General features: G+C 38.1%; 1 protein-coding gene across 14 annotated transcripts in view; it reads right to left on the reverse strand.

Moving 5' to 3' along the window:
- The window catches only part of ESRRG (estrogen related receptor gamma), a 387,444-nt gene that overhangs the window by 31,921 nt on the left and 334,973 nt on the right, over window positions 1-20,550 (reverse strand). For all 14 annotated transcript variants that reach the window (XM_065631563.1, XM_065631562.1, XM_065631557.1 and 11 more), the window contains one exon: window positions 16,064-16,225. In XM_065631563.1, the coding sequence (XP_065487635.1) occupies window positions 16,064-16,225 (162 nt within the window). The remainder of the gene's footprint in view (window positions 1-16,063; window positions 16,226-20,550) is intronic.

The raw sequence follows: 20,550 nt of genomic DNA on the forward strand, positions 1-20,550 counted from the left end.
AAAGCATTAAGTTTCCATGTGTCAATGTACAATATCTTTTCTAATGTTATTAGTTTGTTTTTAAATACCAAAGGTGATTACCTTATGCTAATGAGTAAGGCTTTGCTATATTTTACGATCCTGCTAGCTCTGCACTTATACAGAACACCAAGTTGAAATCCATATTTCTTTCTTTTAAAATGAAGATTTTATCATTCTCATCTTGCAGTTGGTGTACCTGGCCTGAATCTTCCTGCCAGCCCCACGGATGCGGCCCAGGCCCTGCGTAAAGCGGCTCCCTCGCAGCAGCAGGGCCCACTCCTGCCAGCGAGGAACCGAGGGCATGTGCTATAATTCTGTGTAGTTCTTGCACAAGCTTCTCCACACTGCTCGTCAACGCACCTGCAACGCTGCTGGACCATCTTGGTGAAGGCCTGCCAATCTTGTACAGTGCCAAACTTTATCGGTTTCTTTCTTTATTTTCACATGGGGTGTTTTTCTATGGAGTGATAAAGATCCTCAAAAATCCCTTTTTCTTGTGAAAGTGAGGGCAAGATTTGAGACACGTAACTCCAGGGACAAAATTTATTACTCAGTCCTGTATAAGTTCATCTTTGAAAGGATGGAACTTAACAGAAGCAGCCATCCCAAGCGTTTGGGATTTTGCTAAAAAGAAGAATTGCTAGGCTTTGTCTATGAAAATAGATGTGCACTTGCAAACAGGAGTGAATAGTACCATTTTCAGTAGTGCATGTATGTGCTGGAATAAGTGTCATACATTAAGATGTAAATTTTATTGTCCAAGTTGAATACCAGGTGATTCATTCTGGTAGCATAGTGATAATTGGTACAGATGCTGCACCTGAGTAATGTTTGTTTCTGTATGCATTCGTGCCAGAGGTGCATCGCTAACTCAGGTGACACTTGCATAGCCGTGCAACATCTCTGATTTCCTGAAAACACTGACATTGGTAGTTAGGTTGTATGTAGTTCTGCCAATTTTTTTTCAATTAGACCCATTATTGATTTGATGAAAAAGCAAATTAAACATACCATGGTAGTATGTAAATTGCTTAGATAGAACATAAGGTTCTGGTACTGAGGAGCTTAAGCACATGAGCTCTCCTTGCAGATCTTACTCACCAAAGTCTCTGGAGATTATGGAAACAGGAGACTTTTGCAAGAGACCTAGGCAGCATTAGACTAGCAACTGATGTATGAAACATCCAGAAACATGTTAATGTAAAGAGATCTTGCGAAAAAAGTGTCAGGAAGCTCAAACTTTGTTAAGACAACAGAGGTAGAGTTGCTTAGTTCCTTCGTTTCAAACCTGGAATAAACCTCTCGTTTTCACAAAGCTGCCACAGATTCACACCAGTTTGAGAATAAAAATAGCTAAAAACAGGTAATAACATCTTTTGTTTCAAAACAGCAAGAAGAAATATTTGTTAATCGATGGTACATTTAAAGTTGTCTTAATTCTCTGGCATGTGGAACCAACACAGTGTGCAGCTCACAAGTATTTCTTTGTAATTTTCCCTCACTAAAGAATAAGAATTTTGATGTCAAGAATGAATGACATGCAGTGAACATCCAGGAGTTTACATGTTCGTGTTTACAAATCAGTCTCTCCACCCTTTGCTCCTTAGCAGGAGCTCAACACCATGGGGAACCCAAAGCAAGTAGGTGTGCTCACGAGGAAGCCTCTTCCCGAATTTCCGTTTAATTCATTTACCAAATCAAATCAAACTGCTACTGTGAAAACTATTTTCTCACAAAGGGGCCTAAAGGGCCTCTCCAAAACACCTCAGGTTCAGCTTCTCAAAGCGAGTTAGCTGACACAAACATGACTGACAGGATGCTGCAACAGCAGGTCTGCCCAGGGCATCCAGCTCATGGTGAGTTTCTTAAGGTCAAAGCCAGTAAAGCCCACTCACTGTCTGGCTTTGGTGCGCTGGAAACCTACATAAGTCAGCACAAGCCTCCAAAATCCTCTTTTCTTATTTCCCCACAGCCACTTGTGTTGTAGTAGAGAGACAGTATTTTGCACTCTCTCTCATGTATTTCAGCCCTGTAAGAAGGCCCAGTAATATAATTTCCAACCAGCCCAAACTCTTGCTGAAATTAGCGGTCTGACTGCAGGTCTGTACTTTTAGGGTGTGTACGCTGTGCTAGTAGAACAGTCTCAAATAGCTGGGCAAAAGCTACGCTGTTTAAGACAAGATTTGGGTTTCTTTTGCGACTAGTGCTGCCAGGATATAAGCTTATGTCTTTCCCTCTCTTAAAAAGCATGTAAATTGTTGTATACAAATAGAGTCATTAATGGAAAGCAAGACATTGCGAATCAGACAATAGACATATCAATTAATCCCTGGGATGCACATGAGGCAATCAATTTTCCTAAATCCCAAATCAATTAAAAAAAAAAAAAAGGATAAAGAAAAACAACTTGAATTTCCACTCCTTTAAGAAGATGGGGATGGCAGGAAGAAAGAAAGGGAATGCTTCTCACTGTCTGTCTTCACTATGTTCCGAAATTCCTAAACGTCAACTAGCTTGCAAAAATTGTGAAAAACTTATTCTGTGTCAGTGGAAAAAACTGAAGTCTCAGATTAAAATGTCTAAAAAGATAAGAAGAGAGATGAAGAATGTAGCAAGTATTAGGAAACTTCTGGATTTCAGTCTCATACATGCACGAGGTGCCTGTGGTGGGAAAAGGGGTAATGTTTCTATTTCTGTACCTTTTTGTGCACTGATGGAAGTGATGTCCTACAGCATTTCAAGTCATTTATTGAAGTTTGGTGGTGGTAGTGGGAATGTTGTTAAGGGAAGTAAAAAAAGCAATGTCCATTTGAAGCTTGTCTGTGAACTTTGCATGAACCGCCAGGAATAATGTAGTGTGATGACAAGCCAGTTATACCTTCCACTAAATTTGCTGTCTGGAATGAACTGAAATAGTGTTTGGTTTGTGTAATTACGTCCATCTATCTTTATATTCCAGCGGCATATCGCAAATTGAAAATACTAAAAATTGACTGTTGGTTCTGATATTTAATGATTGCCAAAGACAAGACGATGATTTATTGGTTACTTACCGATGTGACACATTTGCATCTTATTAGACGGAGATTACTATTCCTTAAAATGCGGACGAGGCCTGATCATGTCTGATGGATTGATTTGATTTGCAAATGTAATCAAACTAATAAGAGGGAAAAAATGAGCAATAATGCCTTGTTTTTCAACTGGCAATCACTCCCCTGCCAACAACGCTGATATCCCTGACTAAGCAGCCTTCACACAGTCTTCCTGTCTCCTCAAATAAACAAAGGGATGCAAAGAGCTTGATAAGAGGATAACGAGCCAAGTATGGATGTAACATGGAGCCTTCACCTCAGCACTGTACAAATGTATCAACGGGAGTAGCAGGATAGGGCTTAATGTGCCTTCAGTCCTTAGGAAGCAGTGAGCAAAGAGCCAAAGAGCAAAACTCAATGATAAAAAAGCCTTTACTGAGAGAGGGGGGGAATAACTTCCTAAGAAAAAATTGTTTTAATTTAGGGAACCTCAGGAGAACACTCCTCACCAGTAAGAAAGTTACAGAATAAAAATCTGGAATTCCTCAACCTGATGGGAAGCTAATTGGGGAGTGTATTTTGGACAATACATTTGAGCAACTGGAATCACTGCCTTTAGCCACAGTGTCAGAGAATATTTCCAGAGGCATGCTGGATGGCATTTAAAAACCCTCCCAAATACTAAATGCAGGCTTTCTGTGGATTTTTATCTGCACCATATTGATAACATAAACAGTTAAATAATATATTTCACAATAAACATTCTATCACTCTGGCCAGATGTTAATGGTTCCGTAAGGGCTGTAAGATGTTTCTAGATAAGAGCAGACTCTTATTCTGCTTACAGTGAATGGCTCTAATTCTCCACAGTAGGATTCTCCTCCTTGATAATAAAAATAAAAATAATAACAATGACAACAACAACTACTACTACAACTTTGTGCAAGGAATTGCACCAAGTCTCCCTCCCCCATTTAAACAAAAGTGGTTAGTCAAGAAGGCGGCAAAATAACAAAGCTCTGAGGTCCATGCAGGTTTCAGATTGTGACCTGCATATTTAGGGATTGATCCAAAGCACAGTGAAATCAAGGCAAGACTTTCCATTGGCCTAGATGGATTTTCTTATAGAGCGTTACTAAAGAGGGAGGTTTGAGTGTGAATGTCGACAGCTGAGGAAGTAATCCTACAAATATTTGGGAACACAGAGAACTCTGCACAATGGAAGTGTCTGTGTAAATAATGTGATTGTACTACTTAAATATTTTCCAGACTGATTGCTAATTTGCTTCACTAAGGGATATTCGATAATGTAGGAAAAAAAAAAAACTTGCTTTAGGGAACAGTTATTAGGAAGTGTCAGGTTAAAAACAAAGTAGAATATATAGCTCCAATTACCATGCTCAAAGACCTCAAAATATTTTCATAATTTAAAGTTTTGCAGCTCATGTAATTTATACTTATTTTAACAGTGGAAAAGCATCCCGGTCAAATTCCAATTAAATAATTACATTTTGCCCACCTAAAATTCTCCTTGCATTTTTAATTGGATAGGACACACTTCACTGCTTCTCCCAAATTGTTTAGTGTTGCCATTCAGTATATAAATAGCTACCACTTTCTACCACAGAGACAGTACACTTATCCGTGTAGTTATTGATGGCAAATTCTAGTTCACCCGTGTTGGCTGTAGCACAGGAACCCAGGAGACCCGTGGCAGCCTGTGTCCCTATCTCCCCCATCATAAGCTCTTTTTAGATGTATCTTTTGACTCCGAGCGCATTCTCTGAAAGATCGTATGTTTGTCATTGATGCTGGCTGATGATGGTTATAAGTATGCAAATATTCCCTGTCAACACCCTCTTCCCTTGACTTGATTTCCTGAAATGCCCATCTAAGCCTCTTGTCAGACACTGCCCTCTCTAGGTTTATGATACTCATGGAATTATCCTGCCCAGCGTGTGCACTGCTCATACCCAGCTCTATCTGCTTTCCTCACCTAGTGCCCCTTCTGAAGTGCTCTATTTCCCAATGGCCTTTTGATTACAGAAACCATGGTGCGCTTCATAAATGAGGATTATAGTACACTGTAAGTTACTCCTCATCGCTGAAGTGCCAGGCACAATCCTGCGATCACTGTGAACTCCAAATTTGTGCTGAATATATTAGGCAAAGTGTTCAGTGCAAGTCATTAATGGTGTCTGGAAAATGTTCAACAACTTGAAATGCAAAGAAACTCTTCAAAACAGACTCCTACCACTTTCACTGAATGAAGATCATCTAGAATTCACAATGCATACTGCATGTTAAATCTGGAGCCGAAGATTCGCTGACACTAAACGACACGCTCCTGAATCTACACAACAGTTAATTTTATCTCTGGGAAGCTTCAAAGTAGTAAAAAGTGAAGAACATATCACAGAGTAGAATGTCTGTCTACCAAAGACTCATATGGAGAAGGAGTCAAAATTCTTCTAACTGCAAGTGCAGTTAATTAATGAAAGGCACAAGGGTCACAGAAACTTCCATACGCTACCAGATACACCTTGAATTGTAGCAAGTTCGGAGTCTAATGCCTGGTCATTAATGCAGGCACAATGCTATAGCATAGTTATAAGAAAATCTCTGGCTAGAAATACACCCTGCAACTGGCTAATGTCATGATATATTTATGCAGCTGCTTCTTTGGACAAACAGCCATTACATGACAAACTGCTACCCCTAATCTCTCCAACAGCTAGATGCACGAGAACCGCAGATTTGCCCCTGGCCTCTTCTCCACCCTCATCACAACTCTTTGCCACAGCCTTCTCATGTGTAACGTGTCAGGACCTGGCAAGTTAGCTGACTCTACTTTTCAAGTGCCATTTCCATTGAACTTGGAGTGTTCTGTGTCTGTAGCTGGATCTTATTTCAATATTTGATTTCACCTCAACTGTAAATGCAGCTGATTGAAATTGATGGTGCACAATGTGGAAGATTAAAACATTTTGGGGAGAAGGTTCAGAGCTATACTGTTACATTTCCACTTGTCTATAATACGTGCCTCAGGAGTTTGGGGTGGAAAATCCCTTGGGCAGACCAACATACTGCCCGAGAACTCTCTCATTATAGAACAAGTCTTCAAATGAAAGGAAGGTTCTGTGGTTTTTTTCCTCACACAGAAAATTACCAGAATATTCCTGCCTGCTATACAGTATTAGACTCGGAGACAGTGAATTAAAATAACATGGAAAACTGACTCAAAAGTTACAGCCAATTAAGTGTTCCATCTAAGTAATTAAATACAGGAGCATTCAGTATCTGGATTCTTTGGATTCTGTGCTTCCTGTGTTTCTTGGGATTATTTCTCCATGCATATACGTATATAAATTGCATAAATTGAGCATTGTACAATTAAAAAAGCTTACTAGCAGTGAAGACACGAGTTCATAAAGCTTTTGTATGATCCAGCTGATGCAGATGGCAATTATTACAGACTCAGTTTTAAAAACTGCCGATTCTGTTATCAGACTGGATCGAGCCTTGCCATTACAACCCAGGTGGCTCTCCTGCTACCCCTATACTATCTATAACCAGGCCCAGGTCACCATGTGCCCTGCCAGAAACGTGCTGACTGGCTTGGGGGGCCTTGCAATTCAGGTAATTAATCCTATTCTAATGTAGGTTAAGCAGGTGTGAAGCCGAACTCATCCAGAGAGAAAGTAGAGGCATCCTTAGAATTATAGTATTTAACTGGTCTCAGCTGACTTTAGGAAACTAGACCATCCTGTGTCGCTGACCCAGTCATACAGGTGGAGACCTGTCTGCTCTAAATCCAATCTGAGCAATCGGCTCTTTTTCCCCTCCCTCCTCCCATCCTGGATTTACAGTATCAACACAAATGACTGAAAAGCTGCTCTCTTCTTCCCCACCCAGAACAAAGTAAATATTTTACTGTTAGAGGCTAAGTTAGAAAGAGTAAGTCACCTGTTTAGTTTAAAACAGACTGAATGGTTACCATAAGAGGGCTATGTTGCTCTAATTTTACTTCTGCATTCCCAGTGTGTGCTACGCTTTCAGAGGCCAACTTAAATGACGTGTAACATTCATGATCTTATTGCCAACGAAGCCTTCAGGAATTTTAAAACTGACCAAAAAAAGTCTTTGTTTGGCTGTTCTTTAAACTCTGAATCTGGCTGAAAAAGCGCCTTATTTTTCTGGATGAAAGGAGTCCTGTAAATATAGAAGTGATAGTGAACACACTTGATAGGCTAATTCTGCAGCATTTGTCTCTTCTGCAAATTCCTCACCTAAGAAATAACGCTAAGATTTGTTCCAACTTCTTACCATGTTTCTGAGCAAGGCATCTTCCTGCCTTGTGGCCACACATTACTTTTAAGAAGTTGGCCATACTTGAGGTATCAATTGTACAGTTAGGAAAAGTCTGGGAAAGGATGCCCAAAAATCTAATGTTCCCAGCTATCTCCTGAATGGCAGTCCAAATGCTGTCCCACTTGCAAAAGGCCATTATTGCTGAAGTATCAGATTCAGCTTGCTTAAAAAAAAAAAAAAGAGAACGGAGACTACAGTAAAATTAAAAAGGTTAAGAAACATTTATACTTTCCACCCTCTGGTAATAAGATTAATCCCTTGTTGGCTCAGAAGAAGGAAAACTGTTACTGAGTCATCTGCAATTTACTCAGACATAATCTAGTAAATCCGTTTGTCACACAAGAAGTGGGTACAAAGGTGAGTATTGTTGTCCTCTAAGTGGAAACGCTCGCTTAAAGCTTGATTCTGCGCACTGCTGCAGAGACTCTGAGGTGGCGAGAACACACAGGGGCCAAAGAAAACTCTCAGCTCCCACTTACAGACTGAGCTACTAATGTGGGTTTATCCCTTCAGGGCCAGATCCTTAAACAACAGAGGCTGGCACAGCACATTTCACTTGTACACCCATGACAACTGATCCTACCCAAGGCTCTTGGTCTGTCTCTATAGATTAACTGGGCAAACTACCATACATATTTGCTTCTACAAATTCTTGTTGGAATGCCTGATTGCTGAATAAGATCAAACAATTTCCTACGTTTTTATTTTGCATCTTCTTACCCCACCTGCCCCTGCCAAAAAAACCCCTTTGTGCTAATAGAAAGGATTTTTTTTTTTTTTTTCTCCTTTATTCTATTCAGTATCACCTTTGAATACCTTTAAATATGCAACGGTGTATTTTCGTCCGCAGTAATACAACATTTGCGCGTAAGGAAGCAGGCTGTGTTAAGTCAGACTACAAGTTATCCAGGGTAACACAACACTCTTGATTTTGCTAGAAGAATAATAGGGAATGGCTGCTACATCTTTTCATACTCTTGCATTTAAGAATCAAATAATAACCATTTTTGTTTATAGAAAGAAAATGAAAAGCACTGGCATTCATTACTGTTGATTTGCTCTCTTTTTATTAATCATTTCTTATTTTTAAAGGGCCACAGGAGTGAACAACATAATGCAATGGTAGGAAGATATTTACCAGTTTAGCACCTCATTATAAAACTACTCAGAAACCTCTTTGTCTCTCGTTTAACATAATAATTATTAGTGGCAACAAAAGTGGATACCACACTTGCACCATGATTAGCAAGTGATGAATTTGGGTTGAATATATTGCATTTTGTTAAGTAAACCTTATTATAACCCAAATCCTCAGTCTAAAAAACATCTAATTTTAAGAAAATAATTTCAACTCCTGTTTAAATGCATGTTTCAAAATTAACCAGTGATATACTATGGAAAACTGCCTCTTTTATGCTTGAAGTCTCCAGCTGCCACACAATTTATATCTCTTTCCTTCCCTCTTTGTTTTTCAGCCATTTTCCCTGAATGTCAAAGTCAATTTAGTGCATTTCACTTTGCTGAATAAATCAGAGGCGAAATCCTTGCTAAAAGTGAAAATTTGATTTGCTAAAAGGAGCTTAGGGCAACTATTAATCAATATATCCAGAGTGTCAAAGCTAAGGCCATGATAGACATGCATTCATTTGGAGATTGGTTGAGGCAGATAAAGGGGGACACTGGGGAAAAAAAAAAAAACCAAAACCAAAAACCAACAAAACGTGCAACAGACAGACAGTGTAGTATATATGTCGGGGGCATGGGTGGAGGGAGAGGACTGTTTAAAAAAAAAATAAAAAGAAGGAGACAGTTTTTTGGAAGGAAGAAGACGACTACCTGTATATGAATAAAAGGTGAACTTATTAGAAACAAAATCACTGTTTAATTCTAATCTTGAGAGAAGCTGATTTTAATGAAGGATTCTTTTTTTAAAAAAATGAAACATAAGAATTAAGCCAACTTCTTTTGTTACCTGTGAATTCTATTTGTTGTTTTGCATGATGATAATTAAGAATAACAACCTTTTCCAACAAATAGAGAGGGATTTCAAAGTCAAAACTAGTTTCCATAAGAGTCTAACTGCACATTTATTTTATATTCAAGTATAATTTGCAGGTGACTAGATGTTTATATGCCTAAGCTCATTTCCCACCCCCCCAGTTAATGCTAGCATTATAAAAGACGACAGAAGTGACTATCCTAAGTACCCTAGAAACTAACATGCTCTTTTTACCCCAGCATATCTATGGCTAGGAATACTAGAAACCTCCTCCCATCTCCACTGTTGTTTGTCTCAGTTCTAAACTGGAAACAGTCTTTTCTGATTAGCAGACACACTAAGAGTGTGTACATCTCTAGCTGTGCACAGAGCCTACTCTTTTGTAATGAAATCAGCTAAATTTTTTCCACTGACTTCAGTTAGAGATCCATCAAGAACAATCTGCCACCACATCTCAGGTGAATATACAAAATCATTTAAAAATAAACAGACCTTTCTCTAACTACCTTTTACTCCACTGCATATTCCTGTTTTGTCTTGAAAATGCTGAGTGTTGACATGTTTATTCATACACTTTCCTGAAAACCCCACCTCCTCCCTGCCTTGCAAAAACACTTGCACTTTCTTTGTGATGTTTTCAAAATATGAGAAAAAAATTTAAAATGCCACCGCTTCAAATGATGTTAAAAATATTGATGCAAGCAGTGGGATAGATGAACTGTTAGCATTTTAGGCACGCTGCCATTTCATTCTGCTCAGAGTAGCTTGAATCAACATGGTGATCTACACACTGGCAGTGTCAGGCGGTCCATCCATCCTAATGCTCAAAAATAAAACCGGCAGTCAACTGCTGATTTCCCATATTGCACAATTTGGTGACAGAGGTCAAGGAAGTCAGTAGTTTTTGAGAAATCTTTTGGCTGGAATCTCTACCTGTAAGGTCCAGGGAACGGTCTGTCTCAGATCACCTATGTCATACAAGTTGTGAGTTCAAGAAAATTTCCATCATAGGAAGAACATGTCTAATTTCCATAATTAGTGGACATTTGTAGAAGGAGTTAAAAGAAGAGCAGACAGTGGTCTTCTGATAACACAGAAGGCAAAGAAAACTTGCAAAGTATCCGAGACGGCACACTGATAAAGGGCACGATGTCCTGATTCCCCAGGAGGCTCAAGTTATTATCACTACCAACGCCTTAGTCAGCATGAAACAGCTCATACTCCGTTCCATGTTACATGAGCAGTAAACACCACATTTACATGTCCACCTGTCTCGGGAGCGAGAGGCACCCTGTGAGAGGGAGCTCTAAAACAGCTGCAGGAGTCCCCACATTGTCTGAAATGGTCCTGAATTCAGCTAGCAGCACAAGAGACTAAAGAAGATCTCAACCTTAGCAGAAACAACAAATTTTACGGCAGCAAGCAGCATCGTACATCTATGCCCCTTGCGGAGCTGACATTCTGTATTAGCTGCCCCAAAAACCACCTAGAGAGGATTTGGGCATAAGCAGGATGCTGGCTACAACTAAAATGTATGTGATTATATACACCAGGTAGTTCCAACGTATTATTTCAGTCTGTCTTCAAAGTTCTACTGACATGAATACTACCCTACAAAGAAGATGGAGACTCCCTTTTTACAAGCAGTCACATGGAAAAGACGAGGGGTCATGGGTAGAAGTTACTCCTGTGGGAATTCCAATGGGACACAAGAGGGAAGTTTTTCACAATGAGAACAGTCACTGAATAATCTCCCCAGAGAAGTGGTGGATTCCCCGACATGGGACACTTTTAAGATTCAGCTGGACAGGGTGCTGGGCCATCTTATCTAGACTGGGCTTTTCCCAGGAAAGGTTGGAGCAGGTGGTCCTTGTTGTCCCTTCCAACCTGGTATTCTATGATTCTATTATTTTTTTCCCTGTCATTTAAGCACATGCTGTATGTCCACTAAGATGTACATATATACCTAAATCATATCTGTATGGATGTACCATATATGGCCACTCTCCTGCTTTTCTGAACATTAGCTTTCCAAGGTGGTTATGGTCAACTTCTTCTCTGTACTTTTACCTACATGGGGTGGTATTTCTGAAATAGATTATGATAAAAGGGCATTTTAGAAATGACAGCTCTACAGCACATCATGTTCCTGTTCAGTATTTGAATGTTAAACTATATTCCTGAGAGCTCCTTTGGGAAGGAAAGCTAAAGTGTTTTCCTCTGCAAAGAGTAAGCTGGAACAATAATGTTTCATAAAACATTAACACTAAAATATTCAAAACATCCTTGGATTTACTCTATCAAAATCACACCCTCTTTTTTTTTAATGCTGGCACCAGTGGCAGTATCAATTTCTAAATATTCCCTTTCTTAAACACTGTTATTGCTAGCAAGACAGGGACACAGCTGAAGACAAGCAGGCTTATTTTACTAAATAATGTAAGTAGTTATTTTTGATGTATTAGTCTGATTTACTGTTTCCAAACAAATTTTTCATTTTAAGTGCAGAAAGTTGATTTCTATAGTCTGGCTGATGTTTTTTTTCTGCATGTAATTTTTTTAGAGAACATTTTGTCTTTAGCTTCCTGTTATGCACACTTTTAAGAGCTTAATGTTTCCTGCTTCAACTTAATATGAAAGAACATTGCACATTTTTGCTGAATGTCAATGAGATAGTTACATTACAGAAATCGTGCCTAAATGACTCTGATACTGTGACTAGGTATCAGCAGAAATCCACTCTATACTGGAAAAGAGTTCAATTAATATAATGCAACGAATATAAAATGAACCTCCCCAAAATACAGTGCAAAGCGTAGGAAACTTAACCACCAGTAAATACTGAAGTAAGCATTGCTCGCTTATTTAAAAGGTAAATAAAATAAAATAGTCTTGCAGAGGCCTCGTAAATATATTTACAATTTATTTAGGTCAGTTAATTGGAGTATTGTCTTATCAGGCAGGAGAAGAAACAGCATCGGTCTCTCCCTAAGCACCTTCAGTATTTTACTAACGAAGTTACAGTACATCAGAATATTTTAATCTGACACAAAGAACAACAATAGATCTGACTGTTGGGCTGATAATCTTCTTATCACACCCTGTGAAACCTAGCTCTAATATTTGACTGAGCCTCCATTACTCGGCAACACATTCTAAAAAGGCCAACAATGGAGAGAGAATGAAGTGGAGTGTGGAAGTACCTCCATATCTACATAAAAGAGATTAGAGGCGACAGCGTTCCATTTTACAGCTCAATCATATTGTGTTAGCATGCGCTTATCCGAGCGCGGATGAAATTGAAAGAGAAATAAAAAAGAGTCAGGCAGATAGGAACCAGAAAAGCGAGGCATGAGCAATTTCCAAGGATATAAAAGGATGCTAATGGCGGGGCCCTGTCATTCTTAAAAAGGGCTATTAGGGCACCATCATCTGTTCTGGTGCCCTTACGCTCCTCTAACTAAAGTCAAGCGTTTCCTAATGCCATTGTGATCTTTTTCTTCTTCAGATAAGACATGGTCATGTTTCATAACAACACACTTTCCATTTATTTGATTTATAAATGTGAGGAGACTAATTCTATTTACTGATAAAGACTTTCCATATATATTTTACTTTCAATATTTCCTTCTGTAGATGGTATAGACTTTTTGTTCAATAAAAGCAACTATTGAAATGTTTCCAATAGCACAAAAATACTAATGATTTTATGAAAGTATTTGAACTTTGTATAATTTTAAAGCATTTTTTACTCCATAGCTACAATGGGAAACAGTTGGCTAGGGCAGAATGCTTATTGCATTGTTACCTTTTTGTAGATAATCTCATTAAAAGACTTTCTGTTAGAATAGCAAAACCATCATTTTGGTTTCTTCTACAATGGCAAATTTTACTTTGAATTACAATGCTTAACAGCTGAGATCTTTCTTAGTTATTAAACACCTGATATCTAAGGGCCTTTAATTACACTGAACCTTAAGAAATCACTATAGTAAAGAAAGATTTGCTGATTGCTGCTTTGCTGCGCTAGGCACAAATTCACTAGTGGTATAATTAATCGATTCCAAGAGATTTACACTGAGGATTTACGTAGTCCGCTAAGCTACAGTGAACTTTCATGCAATTTGCACTCTTTTTCTATCTCATCCTTTCTCTAACTCATCACTTTTCCAATTGTTATGTTTCTGCCTATAGTAACATTTGTTAGCTTAGAAAACAGTCAGCACCAATCCAGGTTCTTCTACAAGTGGTTTTGTGCCAGACACTAGCTGAGCGTAGGCGGTCCAAGTTCAGCAGCACTTCATCATTCAAAACCAAGCTACAAAAGCTCAGCACATTTGTCCTTTAGCATGTCAAGTCCTTTGCATTTTGATTTTTGTGATGCCAGACAAGCACAGACTTTATCACTGCCCTCTGTTACCAGAAGGCTTATAAAAAAGATTATCTTTATTTCCTTTTTTTTCTTTTCTTCTCATTCCGAAGTGGAGTCAGGTGAGTAAACTTAGCTAGGACGGCTTTACCACAGCAAGTGTGGTTTTGAGTTTGCCTTGTAATGAAAGGCTGCCTCATGGTAGAAATGGTCTTCAGTTGGTTCAGATCATAGACTTTAAATTTTCAAGGCCAGTTTACAGCATCTTTTACCTTCTCCAGACCAAACAAAGCCATCATTTTAAATGCTGCTCGGCCTCATCCCCCTCCTCTTCCAATCCCTCCAGCCAAATCAGAGCTACACAGCACACTCAAAAATCCAACTGTCAAAAGTTCCCCTGCAACTACCACGGAGCATGACCGACTTCTTTGAGAGCTACTCTATTTTGCTTAAGGTGATCTATGTATCTTCCAAAGATGAAACTCAGACTCCCCTATTTAACTCATTTTGACTTCATTTGGGGTGCTTTATTAGCAAGCGGTGTAAGATGAAGTAGCTGGTATAATACAGAGTGATGTTTAAATTAGTTTACAATTTGCTTGGGCTCATCTAGAACTGCTCTGAACAAAGCCATTCAGAAATGTCAGCTGTGTTCCTAACCACTGTAACAAATTGTTGCCTGAACGCTGCACACCTAATGACTTCAAATTAGCTTCACTGCGATATTGCCTGACAGTTCGTTACGACTGTTAGCAACATAGCTGGCGTATCATGACCAATAAATTGGTTTCAGTGTGGGCTGGGAAAGGGACTTCCATCAATTTGATTAAAGAAATTACTGTAGCATTCAAAGCATAAAGACAAACTAGTTTAAGGAGACAGAAATAAGTTAACTGTACCAGAAAAACATTGCTTGTGATACAAAAGCTTGTTTATACACCATTTGCAGCACAGAAAACGACTAAATTTCAGCTGTGTCGCATACTGACTGTTTTAGAGTCTGTAGGCTGTTGTTCCTCATCTGAAGTAAAATAACTTTCCACATATGTACAAATTATTTTATTACTATTCTTTGTTAGTGTTTACATTTATCAACAATGACCCAGAGGCACCTACCAGAAGAACAGAGGCCTTGTGCTGGTTAGCACAAGAGGGAAAAAAAAAACAACCCAGGAAGACTATCCCTATTTCTTTGCAATTTCTTTTGATACTAGAAACAACTGTGATAAACAAACAACTGACTGGATTATTTATTCTAATTTTAAGTATCCCAAAATCACATCTAAAATGAAGATATTACATTATTTAGAGGAATTAAAAGATATCAGTTCTTATATTCAATAAGGCTCCACTATCAAAATCAGAAAACTAACATGCTGATGAAAACACACCAACATGCTCACTCACCTGCTGGACTAGAAAAACACCTTAAGAAAACAAGAAAAAAAGCTGATCTTTTTGTGTGAATTTACCATTTGTGAAAGGTGATAGACTGAGAATCCTAGAGACTCTCTGTAAGATTGTCTGCTAGCCCACAGAGCAAGCACAAATACCTCGGAATTGGGGAAAAGAAAATATACCTCAAATGTTACGTGAAGAAAGCGGTTATCTTCTGAGAAACTGCTTCTGATGACCCTTACTTCTCTTGCTAACGAGGGTGCCAGTTAGCTTTTATAATATCAGCACGTTTATGTGATGAAGACCGCAGTCCACTTCATGTAGACCGAGGAACTACTAAACTGTAATATGGACCTTTTGGTACAATTCAGTTCTTTCTGCTGAACTGCTGGTACAATCCAGCTCTCACGCTATTTCATTCAATGAAGAGAACAATTCCTCTGTGCCATGCCAAAATATAACTGAATTTTTGAACCTCCTGTGGTCAGTTTAAGAGAGTGTTACCTTTATGGAACAGAGTAACTAGACTTACATTCGACTACCACTGACTCAGATGAGTACAGAGAGAGCACTTGCACTACCCTTCATACCAGCCTACTGCTTTGGATGGCAAGTTTATCTTAATAAAAGTAATGCATGAAAAAAATTCATTCACTGAGCAGCATGTAAGACTTATTAACATAGTAACAATAACAGTGTTTCAGAGGTAAGACATATTAACATCTAACCTATGTCCTATATGAAAAATCTGGAGCCTTAAGAAAACTTTTCGCATTTTAGTGAGAGAACAAATTATATTTTTTACCACAACAGAATAACTCACGCAGTGATTTCTGTATGTCATCTGCTTGCAATAAATACTGTACGTACCTGGAATATGCTTAGCCCATCCAATGATCACCACCAGTTCTCTGTCTGCCAGGTCACAAAGAGTGGTAAGTGCTTTGATATCACTGTCTGGAACAGTGGGGTCAGGCATAGCATAGATCTTCTCTGGTTCAGCCACCAGCAAATGGGAGACAATCTTGTTATCTGTAAAAATGGTCCAGAACAGAAAAAGATCATCAGTAGCATCATTCTACTTTTTAAACAGATGGTACATATTTCAAAGTGCACAAGAATTTGTCTTAAGATACTGGACCTAATTAAACCTTCTGGTAACTTCACTGCCTTCTACACGTGGTTACAGCCCAAACAAACCTGATTAACAATGTTTATCAAACCAGGCATGTATTTTCTTAAGAAAATAAATTTAATGGAACCTAGAAATACATGATCACCTCCTAGTATTGGAATACAAACTTTGTAGTAATAAATTCATTTGTTATAATGTATTCAGACCATGTGAATAGAACAGTTCTGCCTTTCTGTAATTACCTGAAACCCTCCCGGCTCCCCAAAGGCAGGTGTAATTTTTGAGGGAGTAAATATTATAGGCCATGAGTCAGTCACTGAAATCTGTAAACTGTTCGAAAACAAAGGGTCTCAGGACTTTCTCAGTGCTCATTATCCCTTATGTCTTATATTAAAATGTTAAGAATGAATCTGTACTCCTCAGGGCCCACGCTGAGAGAAAAGCAGAGTGTTGTCATCTATTTGCTTTCCAGTAAAACACACACATTTAGAATCATGTATGAAATCAGCTTCTTTAAGTACAAAAGAGCCAGTCAGGAATAGCTATTAAAATCAATGAGAATAAAGAATATAAGACTAAGGAAAGTATCAACAGATGTAGACCCTACCTCAGAAAACTGGTTTTGTGCAAAGAATTATACTTTATCATATTCACACACTGGTTATTTTTATCTATATAGTATTTTCATTCATGTGTTTTAATATTTATTTTTTCATCCAGATGAATTGTGAAATCTATTTGGAGTAATCATTTAAGTTATAAGTCAAAAAAAAAAAAAAGAGTAGAAGAGCCTGGAAGATTTACAATACAGTTTTGCTATTCTACAAGTAGGATAAACATAAAATGAGCATTACATCCACGTGGAGGCACAATGGAAATATCACTATACAGGAGCCTGATTTATTACTCTGAGAAAGCAGAACTGAAGAAAGGGAAAAGGACTAATTCATTAAGCATTCTAATACAGGATACATTACTATACTTCCCAATATATTTGTTTTACCTTTCATGGTAGGTACGTCTTGTGACCTGAAATGCACCACCAGAATTTAAGGCCCAAATAGCACTCTTTACTTGAATTTACACTAATCCGTTCCCTTCCTTAGGATAAAGAGTCCCGGGGCTTGACACATAAATGGGATTCTACTGCGAGAAGGTGCGAAGCATTTTCTGACTGCAGAGAACGCTGACCGAATCAGTACCCTCCCCTTCCACACATAAGTCAAGGGGTGAACCACACTTGGGGGGGGAACATGATGGGGATGTGACTTGCCCAGAAGCATCAGAGCGGGTCCCTACCAGCCCATGACTGATTTCCATAAAACACTCACTTGATTCAGATTTCTGATACTTTACTGCTCTTGTGTGTCAGAAGTTGTGATATATGTTAGCTCTTCATAAAATAAGTGCAAGAGCCAACTGGAAACCATCACGTCAAGCATGTTTTATTACAAGGGGATATATTCACACTTTATATGAACTATAGGAACCATGCCAATTGAGTAATTCTTGATCTCAATATTCCACTGATTATCAAACTGATTAATGAGGAATTCTATTCTTATTTAAAGATGACAGATGATAGTTTTAACTTATATTGGCAAGCAGCACATTTTTTATACTGTTTTTTTCATATCCTGTTTAATTTCACACAGAAAACACTATCTTTTTAAGTGAAAAAAGATAATATTGCTTCTTTCCAAATTCCAATATTTTTAAATGTATTGAAAAGTACAATACATAAATTAGAGTTTCTTAATATCAAAACACATGTAGCTGAGGACATCAACTTTTTGGGTTTTTAATCAGTGATAAATGAATGAAGAAGCACTGACATCCCCAAGTTCTGGTTTTTTCTGTTTGGTTGGTTGGTTGGTTTTGTTTTGTTTGTTTTGTTTTGTGTGTGTTGGTTTTTTTTTTCCCCTGCAAACAGAAGAAATGGCCAAAGAACCTCTTTCATTTTTTCTATTAAGCTCCTCAGCAACAGCTTTTTGTAGATCATTCAGCAATATTGTATGTTTTGACTCAGGATTTACAAAATCTCGAATTCTTTTTATTTTCACAATCAAAAAGATCTGCAGGCAGGCCATTAGACTCCATGGTAAAGCTGGAAAATCCAATAAAGGCCCGAAGAAGGTCTAGGAAAGATCCTCCAAAGGCCTGTTCTTTCTCTCTAAGGGGAAAAAAGCTACCTCTATTGGAGCGTGCATTAGTATAGACCACAGGAAAATTTTGAATGTATTCAGAAAACTCCATCAGTCACACAACTGAATAGCCATGAGCACTGTTTCTAGGTAAATCTTATTTAGTGTTTCCCTAATTAGAATCAATAGAACCCAATTTTCATTCCCGTGCCTTTGTTAGGCACAAACTATCAGTCAGGCTCCAGAAAATCTCCCAGGTTACTTCCACACAAAACCAATTCAACTGTTTCAAGCCTTGACACTTATCTGAAAATTAAGTTTTATAAATGTTTGTTATAAAAATGTTTGTAATCGGACAAGCTAAGGAAAATGAAGGGAGGCACTTAGATAATGAGTAATGATTTATAAGGAGGTTAGTTTATCTCAGACAAATGGAGCTTACAGAAATTGGTGTAGTTATCGTCTTAAAGGTAATGTAATGCACTACTTTGCAGTAATCTTGGGTTTACACAGAGATTCTCGTGATTCAATACAACAGTGTTAACCTTTTCTCATATTAAAGGGCTTGGATTTTTTTTTTTTCCTTGTTTGGGCTTGGCTTTTTTGGTATGCTACGCTATCAACATTTCTACTCAATGACAATATCAAGTAAATGAAAACCCGACAATCTGTGCATCCAGGAAAACTAAACCTCTAATGAAATTAAGCATTAGAGTTTATTAAATTTTATTGTATTATCAGAAAGTTTTTATTATAATGTGCAAAATCTGCTTAGTGCAGCCCTAGATTGTATTTACAGAACGGTGGGACAGCTTATGGAGGCTGAGTAGAAGATGCCAGATTGGACAATTGAAGGAATATAATCAGCATAATGTTTTTTGGAAAGGCAAAAGGAAACTATGCCATATGTTCACTTAAGCCTTAATTTTATGTAAAACTGGCTGTTTTTTCTTTGACACAGCTAAAATGCCCTTTCACTTAGAGTTCAAAGACTGTTTATTTGATCTCCAGATCCCCATATGCTCAAACGTACTGTACACAGCACTGTCCCCTACTGGGGAACATGAACGGAAACAAATTCCATTTTCCACACAGCCAGGTATTTTCAAGAGCCTAAAACTGGCATGTGTGTTGTCAGAGGTGTAGGGGCAGGGGCAAATGGGAGACAAGGAGGAGTTTGCCCTCCTTATTTCTCTGGCTTATTTCTCTATTTTAGGAGCAAATTACCCTCCTCAGCAGGAGCAACTGGACTTGGGCATTCTTGTTTGAATTTGGAAGAGTTTAAAACACTTGATACAGCGTGTATGCCTTTGCAAGGTAATACACTAGCCTCTTGCACTACAGCTATAATGCTATTAAATTTACTTCATGGAATTAGTACAGTCGCTGCTTGAGTTTATATAAGCTGCACAGCAAAACCCCTAACTATTTTTAGTTAATCGTAAAGAGGATGGAACTTGTATTTTAGCAATGAGATGATCAGCGCTCTCTCTCTCTCTTAAATTCAGCCTGGCAAGATACAATCAAGGACACTATTAAAACATAACAAAACAAAGCAAAAAAATCCATAAGGGTACTAGAGCCCAAACTACCAATTTATGCTTGTTATTAGTGTGGCATATTGCTGTTTTAATCTAATGCTAGGTAGTGTATTAATCTACAGGTATAAATTAATGAGGCTCTTAATGCATTTTCATTGGGAGGCTGAGCAGTCAAGCTCATTTACTTAGTGAAAACTACAAAAATCACTTTCTTGTAGAATCTGAAACTAGAAGCTTCAATGAACTAATGATCACAGCATGAACCATTTTATGTACCACTGAAAATAAAGATAACCTGTAAATGTAAAATTTGCACTGCATAAACCATGCTTTTATACACTTCCACCTGTAAAAATATTCTGTGTTCAACTCCACTTGAGAAAGATGAGCATATTTAAAACAAAATATGTTAACAGCTAAATGGATATAGTGATCATAGCAATGGCTTCTGACCAAACCTTGTCCCAGTCAGAAGCAGCTTAGCAAACAGGGCTAGGAGTCAATACTTTGTATTCAAAGAGAAATTTTGTATATCTA

This window comes from Caloenas nicobarica, chromosome 3 (assembly GCF_036013445.1).
Source record: "Caloenas nicobarica isolate bCalNic1 chromosome 3, bCalNic1.hap1, whole genome shotgun sequence".
In the NCBI taxonomy this organism is placed as follows: Eukaryota; Metazoa; Chordata; class Aves; order Columbiformes; family Columbidae; genus Caloenas; species Caloenas nicobarica.